Source organism: Echiichthys vipera (genome assembly GCF_963691815.1).
Source record: "Echiichthys vipera genome assembly, chromosome: X".
Taxonomy (NCBI): domain Eukaryota; kingdom Metazoa; phylum Chordata; class Actinopteri; order Perciformes; family Trachinidae; genus Echiichthys; species Echiichthys vipera.
The window spans coordinates 37,441,208-37,462,749 of NC_139825.1; the positions used below are offsets into that span (position 1 = coordinate 37,441,208).

The following is a 21,542-nucleotide window of genomic DNA, read 5'->3' on the forward strand; positions in this document are numbered from 1 at the left end:
GACGTCAAATGAGCTTATGTTGAATATGCACCTAAGTGCTCGAAAAAAACACAGTGATAACCCTGCAAAGCACTTAGCCCACCATCAAAAAGAAGACGAATTTTGCTTTCAGCAGGATTGCAGCTTGACGTCCAGTGAGTGATCACAAAATGTCACAAAAATACACTGAAGTTATCCAAAAGTTGGATACTAACTTTTGGGGCTTTTGGTTTACAACCAAGGAAAAAGTCATACTCTGAGTGACTCAGATCTTAGTGGTGCTTTTTATTAATGTTTTTATCATTGACATGAATGTAAAAAATGTATATTATATATTCATATACTGTACATGCAAAAATATTCTGTGAATTAAAAATCATGCAATCTATAAATTTTGCATTCTTATTTACATTAATACATACTGTGTTTATATTGTCTCCTCAGTAATGGCAATGATTTTTGTAAAATTCAGAACACTGTTGAGGTCATCTCTTGACATCTTAAAACACATTTTAGAAAGGAAGAAAGGAAACAACTGGGTCCCTTGTGCAGGGTCATTCTGTAAAAATGTTTAACGGAAAACATTATTATAAATGATGCAGCACATAAACACACTTTGAGCAGAAACTATGTGGTGGACCACCTAGCCTAAAAGCAACAACTCACAAAGACAATTTGTAAAACTAAATTGTGTTGACATAAGTCAAAAAAAAAAAAAAAAAAAAGGACAAAGGAAGTTTAGGAACATTAAAATGTGCTGAATACAGTATGTCACCATACGGCACAGAACAGTCAGAGTGGCTGTGCCCTCACACAAAGGACAGACAGTGCTATGGCAGCAGCTGCATCAGATTGCAAAGTCCTTGTTGCAGCTGTACTTATCCACGAGTGGCACTGAAGGACAAAAACTTGGTATAGTCAACGCTACTCCAAAACACTTTGGCTGGTCCATATGGTATTCAGTACAGCACCATCCAACATCAGGACTTCTCCTAAGAGGTACAAAATTGTGCAGTCTCATGTTTGGTTGAGAGCAGCATGCACAATGTCAAACCGCACTTGTTGTGAGAAGTGTCATCGCGGGGAGGGAATGTCTGATCGTGGCACTTTACAAAGTCATTTCAAGACATGTCACTACTTTGTCGTTTGCCCTTCTGTTAAACTGAAGGAGTCAATATCCTGGGGCTAATTTAAAGCGGTTGTCTTTATCACTGTGAGAGAGTGGAACAATGTCAAAAAGTCACCATCTGACAGACTAGTTCTGGCTCCCTTGGAAATTTATTAGAGCAATAAGCCTTAATTTACAAGGGAAGGTTACAAAGCAGGCAATCACCTTTGATCAGGCCCATAAACAGCAGCCAGTCAATGCTGCGCTGCTCGTTAATCTGTCACTCAAAAATTCAAAGGGTTGACATCGCAGGTCAAAAAACGCATTTGTTTCTTGAATTGAAGTTAAGCCAGACAGGATCCAGCCAATAGTTAGTAAAGATGTGAATCTGCCCCGGCAGTTGGTAACACTAAGGGAACATTATCTCTGAACACAGGCTATTTATCTAACTAAGGACGTCAGGACTGTGATTTCAGCAATACATTCTATGCTAGTGTCAAGTTATGCCATAAAATGTATACATGCAAATGTTAATTGTAATAGCAATTAATTATGCACACATCCAATCATCATACATACAATTAGAAGTAGAAGCAATAATTGATTTGATTACTTTGCTTCAAGTCTTTTTATTTGTATTTGTACACAGACATTGTACAAAGAACCAGTATTCAAATGCCTTCATGATCAGAAATAATACAAATATAAACATAAACAACCCCCCCCCCATCCCTGCAACAATATCACTGTACCATTCAACAATCTAGTATTGATTGAGTTTGTATGCAACCACTTGTATTACACGCATCGCTTACATGTCGTACATATTATATATAAATAAATAAAAGTGACAGAATAATAATCAGAAGAAAAATAATAATTCAAACAAAACAACATGATAAATGAGCAAATACAAGAAAATCAGCAAGTGATTGAGTGGTCCTTATGGGTTTCAAAGTATGCATAACACAGGATCAGTCATATAGAACACCAATATTAGTGGCATCTTATATCTCTATAAAACTTAAAAAATGTTTCCACATAGCATCAAATATTTGAATACATCCTCTGGTAGAGTAACGGATCTTCTCTAGTACCAAATGGTGTAGAAGGCAATTGATCAACATCTTCAAAAGTATTAATCGCCTAGCTATCAGGGATGCAAACGCTTTCATATCCTTTGCCTGGCGATTAAGGTGAGTGTTGTGGAGTTATTCCAAATATGACTGTAATGGGAGAAGGTTCAATGGGTACTTGTAAAACCTCTGAAAAAGGTTTAAATATCGACTGCCAGAAATTGTCTAGTTTTGAACAAAACCAGAAAATATGGTTGCCTGCATGGTCACAAATGGGATTAACGCTAGGTGCAAACTTTGCTACTCTCACTTTAGACCAATGAAGGCGATGGATGAACTTGAACTGGATAACTTTGTGCCGTAAGCAGATTGAAAAGGAATGTATTCCATGTGAAACTCTTTCCCAAATCTCCTCAGGAAGTTCAAACTGCAAATCGAGTCTTTAATTACATCAAAGATTCCAAATTATATGTACTATGTATATGTAGTAGTAAATATTTCCAATATTCCCTTTGGAACCTGAACTAAATGGGATTTAGGAGGTTGTTGGGTAGTTGGGATGGGAAGTTAGTAAATTATGTTGATATGAAACTAGGGAGCTGCAAAAATTAGAGATTCGGATGTTAAATTTAAGCTTTAGTTGATCAAAAGATGCAAACATATTATCATCAAATAGATTCTCTATTGTGGCAACTCCTCAATCAGCCCATTCATGAAAAGCACCGTCTATGATTGATGGAATGAACTGGTGCTATTTTGTTATAGTAGATGGTGGGTAGATCCCTGAGAGAAAAGTTTCAAATTCTGGCATGTCTGAACTGTACCAGAATTCTAAAAGAGTGTTTCCCAATCTGGTCACCAGATCTTTCTAAAACAGCATAGCCCTAATGATGGCAGCCCAATAGTAAAACAGGAAGTTAAGGAGGGACAATCCTTCATGTTTACGATGCTCTTGTAAGATCCTTTTCCGGATTCTGGGTTTTTTTCTTGTTCTATATAAATCCCGACACCATGAAAAAGGATTTATATGGGTATGGGGATTGCACTGAAATATGTACAGGAATTTGGGCAAAACAGCTGAAGTTCTGTCCACAGTTTTCTGGTGGAGCTGATTTGTATGTTTTACTCTGTGATTTATTTATTAGGTTTTCAATGTGTCTTGTTGATAGCAGATTAAACTCTGTCTGAAGAGTTAATCGCACTTCGAATAAATCATCGGATGGGATGACAGCAAGTGTAGTATCCAATTTGAGAATATAATTTTAGCTGTTAAAGCTGCCTATTACAAAGTTTTTTATGTTGTGTGCTAAATGATATTATTTGTCCCCTCAAGTACGCCTTCATGGATTCAATAGGAGAGAGGTAGCTGAAAGCTCTGCCTCCCATTCTACGTTTGGAGACTCTAGGAACGACAAGTAGCCCTGCATTCTCATTCATTCATTCATCTTCAACCGCTTGTCCCTTTTGGGGTCGCGGGGGGCTGGAGACGATCCTAGCTGACATCGGACGTGAGGCGGGGTACACCCTGGACAGGACGCCAGTCTATCGCAGGGCACATAGAGACGTACAGAGACAGACAGTCACACCTAAGTGCAATTTAGAGTCTTCAATTAACCTGACACCTGCATGTGTTTGGACTGTGGGAGGAAACCGGAGAACCCGGAGGAAACCGGAGAACCCGGAGGAAACCCATGCAGACACGCAGACACGGGGAGAACATGCAAACTCCACACAGAAAGGCCCCAGCCAGGGGAACCTTCTCGCTGTGAGGCGACAGTGCTAACCACTACACCACCGTGTAGCCCCCTGAATTCTCAGAGTGCAGCAATCTAGTCGGGTAATACGGTACTATGAGCTCTTTAAGATTCAACCGAGCCTGACCAATACGAGCTTTGTAGATAAGGAGAAGGATTTTAAATTCTATTCTAGATTTTACAGGTACCCAGTTCAAAGAGGCTAATACAGGAGAAATATGTTCTCTTCAATTCGTTTTAGTTAGTACACGAGCTGCAGCATTTTTGACCTACTGGAGACTCTTATCAGACTTATTGGAGCAGCCTGATAATAAGGAGTTGCAATAGTCCAGCCTAGAAGTAACAAATGCATGGAGAAGTTTTTCTGCATCTTTCTGAGACAATGTTCCTAATTTTTGCAATATTACGCAGGTGAAAATATGCAGTCTTTGTCGTTTGATTCTCACATAAAACTAAGGACATATCCTGATCAAAAATAACACCCAGATTCCTTACTGTGGTGCTGGAGGACAACACAACATCATCCAGAGTAACAATATCTTAAGCTATTAAGTTTCGGAGGCCTGAAATTTTCTTTTCCTTAATGCACATTCAAGTGAAATTTCCTTTTCCTTAATGCACATTCAAGTTTATCTAACTGATCTGTTTCTTCTGGTTTGATCAGAAGATCAAACCAGAGTTTGATTAATTAATTAATTAATTTTTGATTTAATTAATTCAGATGATCGTGAGGTACACAGCGTTTGTATAGGATACTGAGCTGGAAAGTGCTCCGCAGGGAGCGCGGAGAGGTGTGTGCAACTCTGCTTCCTGTGCGTCTGTGGTAAGGGCAGCGCAGAGAGGTGTATTAAACTGCGACTCTGCATCCTGATCACAACACTGGGTTGTTGTCAGGAGGTGGATGTAAGAATATAGGTCAAATAAAATTTATCATCAGATAAGTTAAATGTAGAGGAAATGTATAAGATAAAATATGTATGACTGTATATGACAGAAATGAGCAGTAAGTTTAAATTATTACACTTAAGTGGTAGATAAAGTTATTGCACAAAAAAGAAGATAAGTGTCCAGGTATGTAAGAGTAGATTATTAATTGCACAGTGAGTGGCTCCCACTCCTTCCCTTCTGCCCTCTTTATTTTCTCCTCCCCCCGAGTGAGTAGTTGTAGAGTGTGATGGCCTAATGGACAAAGGAGTTCTTGAGCCTGTTGGTCCTACACTTGGCCAGGAGCAGCTTTCCACTGAACAGGCTACTCTGGTTGCTGATGACGGTGTGCAGGGGGTGGCTGGCATTGTCCATAATGTCCAGCAGTTTGTCCAGTGTCCTTTTCTCTGCCACCGTCACCAGCGATTCCAGTTTCATGTCAACCACAGAGCCGGCCCGCCTGATCAGTTTATCCAGTCTGGAGGTGTCCTTCTTGGATATGCCGCCCCCCCCCAGCACACCACAGTGTAGAAAAGGACACTGGTGATCATAGACTGGTAAAACATCCACAGCAGTTTGCTGCAGATGTTGAAGGACCGCAGTCTCCTCAGGAAGTACAACCTGCTTTGTGTCTTCCTGTACAGGTGGCTGGTGTGTGTTGTCCAGCCACAGTCCGAGGTATTTGTAAGAGTCCACAGCCTCCACCTCAGCTCCCTCTAGCAGGACTGGTCACAGTCTTGGTCTGGACTTCCCAAAATCAATGACCAGCTCATTCATCTTGGAGGTGTTGAGCTGTAGGTGGTTAGTGTGGCACCGGAGAGCAAATTACCCCACCAGACTCCGATACTCCTCCTCTCTGTCACCCCTGATACATCCCACGATGGCTGTGTTAAAGGCGTACTTCTGTGCTACAGCAATAATCAGTGTATTACACAATGAGCTACACTCGGCATCAGAAAATGTATTTTAAATAATTGTCCAAAAGGTCTAAATAATGTTCTCTAACAGAAACGGTCCAAAGTTAAATCAAAAATCACTTTTTAGTTTCAAGCACAACAAAATAAAGATAGAATTTCAGTTTGTTTGATACTGTTTAAGTCGTTTTTTGTAGGAGTGAATCATCTTATCAACCTAAATAATAAAGGATCTCTGATAACTTTCAAATAGATAAAAATGAACTGCTGCTGCCATGACGCTAGATATTTAGTATGAAGTCTCATTTCATCTCATGGTGAAAATGGAGTGAGAGAACTTTTTCTCAAAAAGCGATATTGACAAAATTCCATTTCAGAAATTGATTATACATTTATATACAATTTATTCATATATTACACTACTTTTGTGAACCTCAGACTTTGGTAAACTCATTTCAAGCACCAAAACCATTTGTCCACATGAGTAAAGGTATGTTTTCATAAGAGATATGTAGAATTTGCAGAATTCAATTTTCAGCATTTGGGCCAAATAATCTCTTTACACATTGCTCTAAGACAGGGCTGCCCAATCCGGCTCCTTGAGGGCCACTTTCATGCATGTTTTAGGGTTCTCCCTGCTCTAACACACTTGAGTCTAAAGATTTCCAAACCTGTGACAAGCTTCAGCTGCTCGATAACGAGCACATCATTAGATTCAGGTGTGTTAGAGCAGAGAGAAACCTAAAACATGCAGAACAGTGGCCCTCCAGGGGCAGGGTTGTGCAGCCCTGCTCTAAGACAAATTTGAGCCTCAATGTACAATAAGCTGAGTTTGTTCAGAACATTTCCATATAAAACACTATTTTATATACAAGTACCCTTAAAAGTCTTTTAAAGTAGCTGTAATTAAACCTCTTCTTAAAAAGCCCAGTCTTGATCCTGAGGTTCTAGCCAACTATAGACCTATATCTAACCTTCCTTTTCTCTCTAAGATCCTCGAGAAATTAGTTGCCAATCAGTTGTGCGACTTTCTACATAATAATGAGTTACTTGAGGACTTCCAGTCAGGATTTAGAGCGAATCATAGCACTGAGACAGCACTGATAAAAATTACCAACGACCTTCTAATAGCTTCAGACAAAGGACTTGTCTCTGTACTTGTCTTACTAGATCTTAGTGCTGCCTTCGACACTATTGACCATCACATCCTGCTACACAGACTAGAGCATCTGATCGGCATTAAAGGAACCGCACTGAGCTGGTTTAAGTCATATTTATCAGATAGATCTCAGTTTGTACATGTTAACGACAAATCCTCCATGCACACTAAAGTTAGTCACGGAGTCCCACAGGGCTCTGTCCTTGGACCGATTCTATTCTCCTTATATATGCTTCCCTTAGGAAATATTATAAGGAAGCACTCCATACATTTTCATTGTTATGCTGATGATACACAATTATATTTATCGATCAAACCAGATGAAACCCATCAGGTAGATAAACTTCAAATGTGCATTAAGGAAATAAAAAGCTGGATGACCTGCAATTTTCTGATGTTAAACTCAGATAAAACTGAAGTTATTGTACTTGGCCCTGAAGGCCTCCGAAACTCAATAGCTACAGACATTGTTACTCTGGATGATGTTGTGTTGTCCTCCAGCACCACAGTAAGGAATCTGGGTGTTATCTTTGATCAGAATATGTCCTTCGATTCTCACATAAAACTAACAACAAGGACTGCATATTTTCACCTGCGTAATATTGCAAAAATTAGGAACATTATGTCTCAGAAAGATGCAGAAAAACTAGTCCATGCATTTGTTACTTCTAGGCTGGACTATTGCAATTCCTTATTATCAGGCTGCTCCAATAAGTCTGTTAAGAGTCTCCAGTTGGTACAAAATGCTGCAGCTCGTGTACTAACTAAAACAAACCGAAGAGAACATATTTCTCCTGTATTAGCTTCTCTGCACTGGCTACCTGTAAAATCTAGAATAGACTTTAAAATCCTTCTCCTTACCTATAAAGCTCTTATTGGTCTGGCCCCGTCGTATCTTAAAGAGCTCATAGTACCGTATCACCCAACTCGATCACTGCGCTCAGAAAATGCAGGGCTACTTGTCGTTCCTAGAGTCTCCAAAAATAGAAGGGGAGGCAGAGCCTTTAGCTACCAAGCTCCTCTCCTGTGGAACAAACTCCCAAGTGTTATTCGGGAGGCAGACACTGTCCCCATATTTAAGAGTAAACTTAAAACTTTCCTTTTTGATAAAGCTTACAGCTAGGGCTTACGAGCTCTCAGCTGTGTTGCTGTTGTTATTCTTAAAGCTGCGTCCGTTCAGTTTAATGATGCTGCTATAAGCCTAGTCTGCAAGGGGAAATATTACCTTTCCTAATACTCTGAGTTTCTCTCCTCTCTATGTCATTCATGTCTCATCAATACATGTTATTAATTCAACTTCTTCCCCGGAGTTGTTTGTGCTTTGTCATCTCCGAGGTCTCTGCTGATCGTGGTGGTGCCTACTGCCGTAGTCCTGTGGGTCACTGCTGATTTTGGTAGTGCCTGCTGCCTTGGTCCTGTATATCAGGCCCCTGCTGATGGGGGTGGTGCCTGCTGCCGTGGTCCTGTGTGCTAGTCTCTGCTGGTGCTGGTGGTGCCTGCTGCCCTGGTCCTGTGTGTAGGTCTCTGCTGACAGTGGTAGTGCCTGCTGCCTTGGTCCTGTGTATCAGGTTCCTGCTGATGGGGGTGCTGCCTGCTGCCCTGTTCCTGCGCGCACGTCTCGGCTGATGGTGGTGATGCCTGTTGCTGTGGTCCTGTGGTCCTGTATGAAGGTCTCTGCCGATGGTGTTAGTGCCTGCTGCTGTGGACCTGATTGTTGGTCTCTGCTGATCGTGGTGGTGCTTGCTGCCGTGGTCCTGTGTGCTGGTCCCTGCTGATGGTGGTGATGCCTGCTGCCCTGGTCCTGTGTGCAGGTCTCTGCTGATCGTGGTGGTGCCTACTGACGCTTCCTGCTACTTCAATAACTATTAGTCATTTATTCTGTCACTACTTTTATAAATTATAAAATCTGTAGCCATAAAAACACCATCAGTGGTATGTCTTGCTGTATCGTAGCTGCTATTGCCCCTACTCATCATTTTGTCATAATTATTTTCATTTTCATGTTCTGTCACCTTGGATGTGCGTGTTCCTGCTGTTCTGCTATGCAGACTGCCATAACATGTGGGTCATGTTCACATTACTATAGATATTGTTATAGTTACTGTTACTCGCTGGCTGCTTGCATCTCTGGAAGTGTGTCAGTCTCTCTGTCTTTTGTCTATCTTTGTGTTTCTCTCTTTCTCTCTCCTTTTCTTCCTCCCCAACCGGTCAAGACAGATGACCGTCCTCCACAGAGCTGGGTCTGTCCGACGTTCCTGCCTGTTATAGGGAAGGTTTTCGTTGCCATTGTACTCTATGGGGGAATTGTTGGGTCTTTACCTACTCTGTAAAGTGTCCTGAGATAACTTTGGTTATGATTTGACACTATAAATAAAATTGAATTGAATTGAATTGAATTGAAAAGCGGAATTTACAAAAGTATGCAAAATCAAGAAAATAGCCTTAGACCTCAGAGGGTTAAAATGGCTGTGATCTTAATATAATCTAATATAATAATCCCATATTATGTATTGTTAAAAAAAGGACATGGACAAAATATAACAAAAACACCTAAATGTAAAACTTTACTATACATTTAAAGCAATTTTCTTTCTTCTAGGATAGTGAATAGAATAATTTTTGGAGTTTTGGACCATAGACTGTATGAAATAGGTTTCCACCTGTGACGGCACCCACCTCTCACTTAAAGCAGCCGTGCCCTTAAATATGCAGAACCTTAAGCTTTGTTATAAATTAAATGGGTGAGCTGTACAGTTGTCGTGAATGGGTGAAATGAGCTTCAGCTTTATTTATTTCTGCTCCAAAGTTGGCCATTTTAACATGCGGTTCTATGTAGATTGACTCAAGTGGCCATTGTATTTTTCAGCCCCGGTTGCTGCTTGGTTCGGACTGTTGGTTTGACAAAACAAACATTTGAATACATCACCATGACCTCTGGTCACATTTGCTGTCATAATCATAGACAACAATTATTTGATTAATAACTCATCTAGACTCATCTATTATGAAAAGAATAATTAGTTGTAGCTATATCTATGTATATTAAATCCAATACAAGTGGAACATCAGCCATGCACATACCATGAAACCATTACCATACATGTTTGCTTCTTTAAAACAGACAAGTCATATGTCAATTGTGTGTTGTATAGCATTGTTATGTAGGGTCTACCAAATATTTTACTGCAACCATGCATGTGTTTATGATATTATATTTCATATACTGGACTGTGTTTTCTATGTTTAACTGATGGTATGAGATCCTATAGTGCCCAGTGCTCTGCTAGATGAAGTACAGTAGTAGACATGTTGGAAAGACTGCTCTGATAGATGATGTGGAAGACACATGCAAAGTGGATGCTACTGCATGAGCCAATCAATACCTTATAGAACACCTGAACAAGAGCCTTCATCACTCACCACCCCCCTGACGTCAATAAGGAAGTAACAAATTACTTTATTGTGGTTTTTCTTCCCAACAGTTTATAAATTATGAATATAGTTAAGGCACTATGAAGAGCTGCATTAAGGCAGTAAAAAACAGTTGGAATTCAGAATAAACCTTGAGCACAAGACACCACCCCACTTACACAGAGGCTTTCATCATTATTAAGTCTCAATGGCTGGACATAGTGCAGCTCCATTAGGAGAAGCTCTCAATATGTTACTCCAGGATCAATTCCTAAGAAAGTACATTCAAAAATTTTAAAAAGGCTGCTTCTTTCATTGCTACAGAGGCACAATTTTAAGAAGGCATATTCCCGGGGGAAAATTGCTAATCTGTATTGATGTGGAATGGATGACACTCCTTTAAGAACAAGAAAAGCTTACAGGACTCATCATGAAGGGGTCCTCCACACTCACACTGGGCAGTCATACCTTGCACAAGCACGATTCATGGCTAAAGTCTAGTTCATTTGACAGGCGTGAGTATAACTGTACCATGTCCCGGCATGGCACCTCTCTGGGCCCTGGCCCGGTTGAGAGAGGTGGGCTTCGGCACGGCCCAATTAGATTGTACCAGCAAGCACATAAGAATAGACTGTATAGGCGTATAAGTGTACGAGCACAAGTAAAAGCCCATCAGTGAAGTCTATTGAGTCTATTCTTTTTTACGCTGCTGGTGGTCTGTTGGCGCATAGATCAGTGTTTCCACTACTTTGACTATTGGACGGACTGCCAGGACATTTACTAAATCTTCTACAGTTGAATCACCATGATTATTGATCCTATCAGAATAGATAATAGTAATTTTGTGGGCCCCTGATTTATTATCTTTGCTATCACCAGGTCAAATATATAGGATAGGATAGCTGTGGTACTATGTTATTTAGCTAAGTTAGCTGATGTTATGCTAGCTTTCTGTGTATTGTGGTGCACACAGGATGAGAACACTTGAGCAACATTTCAATGGCAACTCAGTAATACTTGTGTGTTTACATGCAGTTTAAAAACTGCATATTCGGATTAAGGCAATACTCCGGTTACTCTTAACTACGCGTAAACACCTACCCCGGGTAAAATCTTAGTTTTCATACACCGGTTTACAGACGTAGATAACTCCTTTAGTACCCGGGGTATTCATGCATGTAAACAACTTATCCAGAGTCATATCTGGCTTAGCGTCTGCACATGCTCTGTGGGTTAAAACTGTCCCTCCCCACTCCGCAGTGGCTTTTGATCCGGAAATAGAATAAACCAGGAAGCAACAGCGCTGAAAACAACGTGGAAAAAACAATAACACAAGGGAGTACTTCGCCATGGCAAGTGACATCACTACAAACAAGACCCATTTTTCTGTCGTAATTCTGTCCAAAAGTTGGCCGTTTTTGATTTTGACAAAGGTGAACCAGAAAAAAGCCGCACTCCGACCAGCTGTATGTTGGCGTAGCACTACCTACTGTACAGGAGGTCGAGTTACTTCATCATTCTTCACATTGTCCCCCGCTCATGTAAACTAAACAGGAGGAACTTCAATAATCTGATTATTCCCTTAACTGGGGTAAGCCCATTTTCAGGTTACTGCTGTGCATGTAAATGCACTGAATGTAGCTGGCCAAGCTTTGTAGTATTTGACGCTCGTAGTGTGAATACAGCATAAGTACAGCCTCCAAGAGCCACTAGCATGGCTGAGGACTCTGTCGTGCAGTGGATCACTGGAAGAAGCTTTTTGTTTTGTTTTTTTTTTCATTTGAACATTTGCATAGTGCTTTTTGTTGCTTTTTTTTCTTGTCTTGGTGGAGTTGTTTTCTCAAAGGAAACTTGTCAGTGCTGCATTGTAACGGGTTACATTTTCAGCACACATTAAACTCTTAAACTGATAACTATGTTTTTTGTGGAAATTAATAATGGAAGCACTTTATATGCTGCCACAAAACAGTGCATTATGTTCTAAACTGCTAACCACAGAAAGTGGACCACTGAAGCTTTCAGAGGCGCAGAATAACTTATTATACATTGGTATCACCAGATGTCTGCTGAGGTTAAAATCATCATTACTTGCCACAGCCAGACCCTAACCCATTTTGAAACGACACTGCCTTATTATTGACGACAAATGACTGCTGAGTTAATTAACCAGAATGCTCCTTAAGGGGCATTTTCAAACGTTTAAGAAATGAACAGATTGCCAGTTCACCAATTCTATGTAATTGATTTGTTACCATTGAGGTTATGAACTCGTCTCTTTTCCCCATCCATTTAGCTAACCATCCAGGAAGAATTTAAAAGGGGAACTTTATAGTGTCCACTTTCATGAGCATAGTCTGAATCAGAGAGAGCAGTACTCAAGAGAAACTATCAAAATCATTGCCATACTGATTGCAGTAGGATGTTTTCCTACTAATGAGGTGGAAGTTTGCTACTTAGTTGCAACTCATAAATATAGGCTGTCTTGCAATTAGACAAGCACGATGTAATAAGCTGTGAGAGAGGCGACACACAGTAAAGGAAATGGAGGAGGCAGAGAAGCAGAGTTGATGTGGATTTTCCGCGTAAACAGGCCAGTGTGAAGCACAGGCATATTTCCACTTAAAGCCAGCCATGTAACAAGAGCATGCCTCATGAAGCATTAGTGGGCTAATTCAGAAAGCCATCTAGCCTGGTCTCCTTTAATTACTAAAGTACTTGAGTATTGATGGCAGGAGTTCCTCTCTCTGTTCTCAGTTTTGGCAACCCCTCCAAATATTTGGATGAGGAGTGATGGCAAATACAGGAGGCGTGTAATGGTAACTAGTGAAACTTTGCCATTTGGTTTAACAAAAGCATAATGACTTATCCTCATAAACATAACACTGCATGATAATTAATTAATTAATTCATTTAATTTGTATAGCGCTTTTCAAAGACCCAAAGTCGCTTACATAGCAGGACAGGTAGTACATAGACACACATGTAACAGGTAGCAAACAACAGAAGACAAGGATGACAGGGAAACAAAGCAAAGGGGGCATGGGGTAATGCTGATACAGACAAACAGGCAGAAACAGGTACAACAATAGAAAATTGACTGAATTTACAATGTTAAGTACATTTAGGCAGCCTCAATATTTTGTCTTTACTTTATGTTTCAGCTGCTACAGAAAGGGGTTTTAAAATCGTTGCACATCTCATTATGCCTAGGCTACCTTCTAATGATATCAAAAGACATGATGGAAATTCAGCTATAAAGCTAAATATGTAAGGTTGCATGTATGATGCAATGGATGTACTTCTTGCTTGAAGAACCCACTTGTCCTTGCTTCTTTAAAGCTAAAGTCGTGCCCAGTCCATTAGAGTATAGAGAAAAATGACATCTGTCTGTTAGAGAGTCAGGAACAGATCAGAAGAGAGGAGACAGAGGCGGGAGCAGTAGAGCATGGCTCCAGGATTTAGATCAGTGAGATTTGCATCATTGGCAGGTCTTTAGGCAGGGCAGGTCTAATCTCCTGCAGACAGGCTTAAGAAAGGAAAACCTGACTGTTGTGTCTCCACAGATAGGGATTTCAGTAATTAGCATAGTTAATAAGAGTCATATTCAAGGTGTCGAGTAAAAGGGGAAGATAACACAGTAATGAGGAGAAGGTAAGGCTATGCAACTATGTCAAAGTGCAGCCCATATAAGTCCACATGCATGAACTTGTTTGTCCGATTTACTCTGGAGCCACATTTACGAATCACTAAAACAGTGGCAATTGATTGGTAGAACAAGAGTGTTTCACTGATGTAATCATGTGACTTGACTGGTTTATGTTAGATCTATCGAAACAGCAAACAAAGTTTAACATAAATGATCTGCACCATTTTGACAATTATCATGGCAAACGCGTCTACAAACAAACTGGCTGGTCAAATTTTGATATCCAGCCCTCAGGCTGTATCAGCAGAGTATAACTGGTGGATGTGTTAAGACAATTTACTACTTTCAGGGCATCTTTATTGGTGTCTTTATTGACATTAGCAGCAGCTATGTTGCTCTGTAACACAGTGTGTGAACACTGATCATTCTGTATGACACATAAACCATACAATCACACTTCCAGACTGACTCCAGACAAATTCCTTTTACTAGGAGCCCTGGTGCTACAATTTTATTTTAAGGTCACAAATAAATTACATTTTATATTCAGGATGCTTAGAAAAGGACAAATGAAATGTAGACAAAAGGTATGAGTGACCTCCCCATCATCATTACAAAAATACATAAGAAATACAATAAATATTCATTTCATTTTTCAATTTCTGCCTCATCTGCAAACTGAACCGTTGCTTCTTGCTGGCGAAAGGCTGTGGGTAGGGGCGATGCACTTTGGGCATATTTTGTGTTTTAAACCGATGTGTTTAATCAGCTATCGGGTTTGGATTGTTCGATACCTGTTGCCTCTGCAGATTTGAGCCAAAACTGGCATGTTTCGGCCCACATCAACAGAAAAATATGCAGTTCATTGTGTTATTTATTCTGCAATAATGAAGCCAGTTGAATTCCTTCAGCCTTTCCTCTTGAAAAAAAAGTAATTTTTCGCTTTTTTTGCCACAACTCCTTCCACATCTGCCTTGTCCTCATCTACTTCGGCAGGTGGCTTTCCCTGGTACAGGAGCAGCCGTACTTTGAAAAATCATCAATCATCAATTGTTGTTTTCGCAATCGCCAAAGAAGAGCTGTGACTTTTAAAAACACAAAGACAGCATGATGGTTATAATGTCACTCCCGGACCCTCCACACAAAGACAGACAGACAGACAGACTCGACCAGATGTACAATTCAGTCGCACACTCAAATTTTGGTCGCAAAATACGACCATTTGGTTGCAGACTGGAGCCTTGTGAGGGCAACTCATGTCTGTGTCTTAAAAGAAAAAAAATTCATAGGGAGAGGCCCATGGCTAACTCAATTAGGAAATCCAAATCACACTCACGATATGTTTGATGGTCTAATTACAAAGATGATGGATAAGTTAGCAGCTGAGCATAATCTTCAATATAATGCACTTTAAATGAATTACAGCTGTCAGCAATCACTGACATTGTTTTCTCAACTAATTTTCAACATCACTCCCACTTCTTTCTCATTATCTACAGTGGAACAACAGCAGAAGTTAAGCTAATAGGAGTGCATTCACTCACTGCATTCCCCATTTCAGAGGCTGCCAACATTTCCTAATGACTGCAGCCTTTCTAAATTATTGAAAAAGCTTAAGCACCTCACCAGCTACAGAAATGGCTATTAACCTTGGTGAAGCGATATTCAAATCCAGTTAGAGCTAACTTCGTCCTCCAGTATTCCTTGCGGGGAGGAAATGTAAATGTGTTCTTGCTGAGACAGATGGGGAAGCTGTCCGTCGTTTGAAGTTCCAGCAAAAGAAGTCGTTGCAAGCAGAGGGTTCTCCACCCCCCTCTGTAAAATATTCAGGACCAAGTCTCATTGAGCCACCTCTCTTCCCAGTCTTCCCTTCAAACCATGCTGTGCTTCGACACTGTTAGGTTATTGCTAAGCAGGAACACCTTACAAAAAATAAAAACTTAGCAAACGTTTACAAATTCACTACTGTGCAGCGACAGTGAAAAACAGCCTGCGGATTATCTCGCTGTGCAGACAAGAATTCAGGAGATTTGATTTATGAGAGAGAGAGAGGGGGAAAGAGAGAGAGAGAGAGAGAAAGAAAGATAGAAGAGAAAGAGAGAGAGAGAGAGAGAGAGAGAGAGAGAGAGAGAGAGAGAGAGAGAGAGAGAGAGAGAGAGAGAGAGAGAGAGAGAGAGAGAGAGAGAGAGAGAGCACAACATGCAGGCAAGAATTCAGGAGATTTGATTTATGAGAGAGAGAGAGGGGGAAAGAGAGAGAGAGAGAGAGAAAGAAAGATAGAAAGAGAAAGAGAGAGAGAGAGAGAGAGAGAGAGAGAGAGAGAGAGAGAGAGAGAGAGAGAGAGAGAGAGAGAGAGAGAGAGAGAGAGAGAGAGAGAGAGAGAGAGAGCACAACAATCATCCAACTCCCCTTTAAGAGCATCCTGGAGCCCAACCATCTGAATATTGTGATGTCCTTTGCATTGTTGTTGATAAAACATTGTAAATTGAATTCCTCAGCTTAGCTGACATACTGTCAAAGCTGATTTGATTCTATTGTATAGAGATACCTGGCTGTCAATCAGTCCAGGCTCTGATACTGTGCTACAGACCAGAGAAAATCCCTGATCATTACTCTTATCACCTGCCCCGAGAGAGGGAGAGAAAGAAATAGAGAGAGAGAGAAATAAAAGAGAGAGTAAGAGAGGTGCAAATGAACAGGAAGAGAAGCAGATATAACAGCCAGTAAATGTGAGATTAGAAGTGTTGTAAGAGTTTACTTTTTAAAGGGCATGCCACTACACCACTGAGTAAAACAATACATTTTGAGAACACTATAGTCTAGACATCCATATTGTTTCAAATTCCATGGAGTTTTGCATAGGCAATGTATGAACATGGTACAGCAGAGGTAAGCCAAGAATATTTGAGAAATACATCCAAGAAAAATAATATTATGATATCAATATCGGGGTAGATACCAAAATTATGCTTTCTATTACATTAATGTGTGCGAGTGCTGAAGTATTTGTAATTATTTACTTCAGCTATAGTGGAGGATTTCTGTCTATGTATTACTTTTTTTGAAGATTTTTTGGCAGATTTTCAAGCCTTTATTTTATAGGACAGGCAGGAAATTGGGTGAGAAAGGGGGAGACATGCAGGGCCGCGAGTTTTCCTATTGGCTCGGGAAACAGAGAGAGGAGCGGGTGAACTACAACAGCTTTCCAAAAATATAATCTCTTTTATTTAATGTTTATCTGCATTAATCAGTGTGTGTGTGATGTGATACACTATCTCAATATTTTGAAATCTCCTGCTCAATTTAACTCTTGAATGCAGATAGTCAAACAGCATGATGATTCTAGTAGCATGTGCAATATATGTCTGCATTAAAACATTATTTGTAGTCCTGGTAAGTTCCTATAAGCATTTGTCATGTTCAAGACATGCACGTGTTAGGTTAATTGATGACTCTAAAAATTGCCCTTAGGTGTGAATGGTTGTCTGTCTCTGTTTGTCTCCATGTGTCCTGCGATAGACTGGCATCCTGTCCAGGGTGTACCCCGCCTCACGCCCGATGTCAGCTGGGATCGGCTCCAGCACCCCTGCGACCCCAACGCCGGGATAAGCGGTTGAAGATGAATGAATGAATGAATGAATTTTTTTAATTTGATTGATTAAAGGACAGAATTATTTATAAGTTAATTAATTACAGTTGGAGATCTTAAATCCTGGGTTCAGTGCAAGTCATTGTGCTCCAGGCAAACCAACTGTCAGAAACACCACATCCAATTTAAAATGTGCTACAAGGAGCAAATCCAGGCAAGACAGCAAAAGCAGAATTTAAAAAAATATATATCACATGAGATTGAATTGTAGTAACTGAACCAATGTTTACGATATCAACAGGTTCCTGCTCTGTCCTTAAAGTCAGAACAACTACTGTGGCACTGCTGGTAGCAGAACATGCTGATATATTTATCCACTCACACCTTAAGCTTTGAAATCCAGGCTATTGCAAAAACACAACACCCCCTTCTTCTCAGTAAGAGTACATTTGTTTGTTAGTCAATATAAAGCTTTATTTTTTAATCATTTTTGTGGTTTTGGTAGCATTTTAGTTCATTCTGTTTTTAATCATTAGGCCCAATGCTTTGATTGCAAAACGGATGACGATAACTGTAATCATTTGCCATTGGATATGTAGACAGAAAATAATAGGATCAATTGTACGAGCTTTTGTTCACAGCTCACAAACAGACACTGTAGGCTCAAAGTGCACAAGTTAACTGTGGTCTTATCTGATATGGGCCTACAGAGAGCGATGTACTGACGGCAGTGTTCAGGTATACATCCCTAAGTTGGCTTTATAACTAAGCTGTGAATACGTATGTGCTGTTAATAATGAACCAAGTGCTCACACAGACCACTGATGAAGTATTAAAACTAGACAAATAAGAAACGATGTAAAGACATGAAAAACTTTTGACTTTAAACTGTAAAAATAAGTAAAGTCAAATATATATGACTAATTTATTTATTTAAATGTTATCGGAACATCTATAAAAATAAGGTGACCAGACAGGTTGCCAGGTTGTCTGGTCCTAATCATCAAGCTTAATTACAATCATAGACTGTCATGGAAGGAATAAATTGGATAAAATAATACATAGATATATATTTAAATTAATTCAACATAAACCCTAACCTTTACATATAATTCAGCAAGTTAGTGAAAACAGTAACTGTGTGATGTCATATAAACAACATACTATTTACTGCTTAGTGAAAATGCAGAGTCAAGTCTTTAGAAAGCAAAGAATATAGGATATACACACATGATACGTACAATGCTCCATAGTACAATTCCAAATGCTACACTTGTCTGTCAGGTGAAAGACCTTGTAACGACCTAGACAACATTGTTACATGACAACTTGAATACCACAGTACTAAAGCATTAGGTACAAACCATCATAGTGTTGTTATGCCATGACAAGAACACAAAAACAATAATGTAACTTAACTTGTTGAAGGCGCCTCTGTTGTAATATTTTTTTTCCACGGATGGTGATCGCATGATCCGCCCATCTATGCCCTACTCTGGCTTTGAGGGCATATCATTGCATGCCTTGACCATCCTGAGGGGAAAATGTGTGCATTGTACATCCAATAAGCCAGACTACCTATCACGTGACCTGGCCTAGTAGTCTTTGTATTGATTATCTAGTGTGCAGACTCTACTTATCCATGTTTTAAGCCCAGTTCAGACTAAAGATTCGCAATGCAACAAGTTGAAACTTGCAACTACTTGCAAGGTGCAGGTCTGCAACGGTCTAAAACCTGCACGTTCACACCAATGCGACGAGACGGTGTATCTCCTCCATAGCAACGTCTCTCTGCACTCTCCGTCTCTTTTTACCTCTCTCTCTCACACACACTGGCTTGTTGAGCTTCCGTTCATAACAGCCTTTTTAACCAGCTGACAGTTTGTCAGTGACTTGACCAGCGGACACTGCTAAGACTTGATTGGCTGTTGAAACAGGTGATGTGTGTTACGTTCTAGAACCAGCCGCTGGCGATTTGACAAGTTAAATCGCTTACGACAGCCGGTTAGATTCACAACGAGACGGGTCAGTTCACACCGCTGTGACTTTCACCTGCGACGTTCAAAAACAGTTGCGTTGCGAATCTTTGGTCTGAACTGGGCTTAACATGTTCTCCTGTCCAGCACCTAGTATTTGTCATCTGGATGTGCATTTTTCTATTAACTATTCTATTATTTAAGAATGTGTGTGTGTGTGTGTGTGTGTGTGTGTGTGTGTGTGTGTGTGTGTGTGTGTGTGTGTGTGTGTGCGTGTGCGCGTGCGTGCGTGCTTGTTGATATCACCGGATACTGCAGGTAAGGTTTCTAAACATTTTCCATTTCAAAATTCCAGACTTTTTCAGACTTCTCTGAGGATTTTTCGGTCGATATGAAACATATGTAAATAAATGGTTTTAAAATCCAACTTTTAACACGTATGTTTAATTCTGACTGTGTATGCCATTATGTTGCCAATACAAACGTATTGTAGCTCATATAACTGAATGAACTCGAAAGCGAGTCCAACATGTTCAACGCACAGCATTTTATTAAAGCTAAATGCTTCAAGAGTTATAAAGGGAACTATAAAACATAAGTATTTGCTATTATTGGTAATTAGATGGAGTAAATAAAATACTTGTAAATAAAATAAATAATGATGAATAAAAATGGATCATAAATAAAATGTAAACCACAAGTATGGAAAACAAATTCAATAAATGAGGATCACAGCCGAAGGGCGAATGGTAACCATGGTAACTAGACACTATTCTACAGCCAGCTTGATTAGTTTCAAATCATCTACAGGTCGTTTTGATTTGTATTAATATATTTTATTTTAGAAAGTGAGATAATAGTCTGGGAACTACACAAACACTTTTCCAGACTCTTTTCCCTTCTTCCAAACTTATCCAGACCTGGAAATTACTCAAATTAAATGCTATACTTTTCCATACTGCGTAGGAACCCCATCTTATCAGGGCAGGGGAGTGACCTGACTTTCTTTAACTTTGGACTAAACTTGACTTGACACAACCTGTGACTTTACTTGACCTGCCCAAAAAATGACTTGGTATTTCTTAGAGATTTAGACCATTTAGACCAAATTAACTAAGTCACGTGATGTCGATATGTAAGAGGTTAATTACAAGCATGACTGATACATGATAGTGTACTGTATGCAATTTGACATTAGTGATAATCTCTCACAAATGTCCTATGAAAAGCTCCTGTCGAATAAATGTAATTTTGAAGAACAACAGTCATTATAAGAGCTGAATGCTTACAGCCACGAGAGTGTCGTTGTTACATCACCAGCGGCTGTTCAACTTTGATCTGTCAAACCTCTCTCTGCTCAGACATGCTATCCTGCTAGCCACGTAACTCCACTAACAGCTCTCTGAGACGATAACAGCGGACATACGGCACCAGAACCGACCCGTGCGAGAGGAAACCCGCATTGTCAGTAACGGAAGTCCCAGTACCTTGAGTTTGTCCAGAAGAACGTGCTTTGAGGTTGCTGTCCTCAGTCCTCTTGCTGCAGCCTGGGATGCCATGGATGCCGCCATGTTGACACGGAAGACAGAAGAGAAATGACGTCGGGAGCATGTGGAAGTTAACACAGAGCCGTTCATAGGTCAACTGGCAATGGGCGGTGCTTGAAAAAACACACACACACACACACACACACACACACACACACACACACACGTGTAAAAAGGTCCTTAGTTTAGTTTTTAGTTTTAGTGTGCATAGGTTAACATGATGTAGGCCGACAACGAAAAGCTATTTGTAAGTAGGCTACAATTAAAGTGCACAGTAGTAGTAGAGAGTAGAGTCTATCCAATGAAAATTTTCTAAAATCAAGTAACATTTTAAATCTGAAAATGTTATCAAAAATGATAGATAGATAGAAAGATAGATAGATGGATAGATAGATAGATAGATAGACAGACAGACAGACAGACAGACAGACAGACAGACAGACAGACAGATAGATAGAT

The 21,542-nt window shown here is 40.0% G+C and overlaps 1 protein-coding gene across 1 annotated transcript in view; it reads right to left on the reverse strand.

Annotated features, from left to right (window-relative positions):
- Nucleotides 1–21,173, reverse strand: part of suclg2 (succinate-CoA ligase GDP-forming subunit beta) — a gene marked incomplete at its 5' end in the record, with an annotated part of 125,936 nt that extends 104,763 nt beyond the window's left edge. Inside the window, one exon of the mRNA XM_083938753.1 lies at nucleotides 21,024–21,173. Coding sequence (XP_083794879.1) covers nucleotides 21,024–21,173 — 150 coding nt within the window. The remainder of the gene's footprint in view (nucleotides 1–21,023) is intronic.
- Between the last annotated feature and the right edge of the window lie 369 nt (nucleotides 21,174–21,542).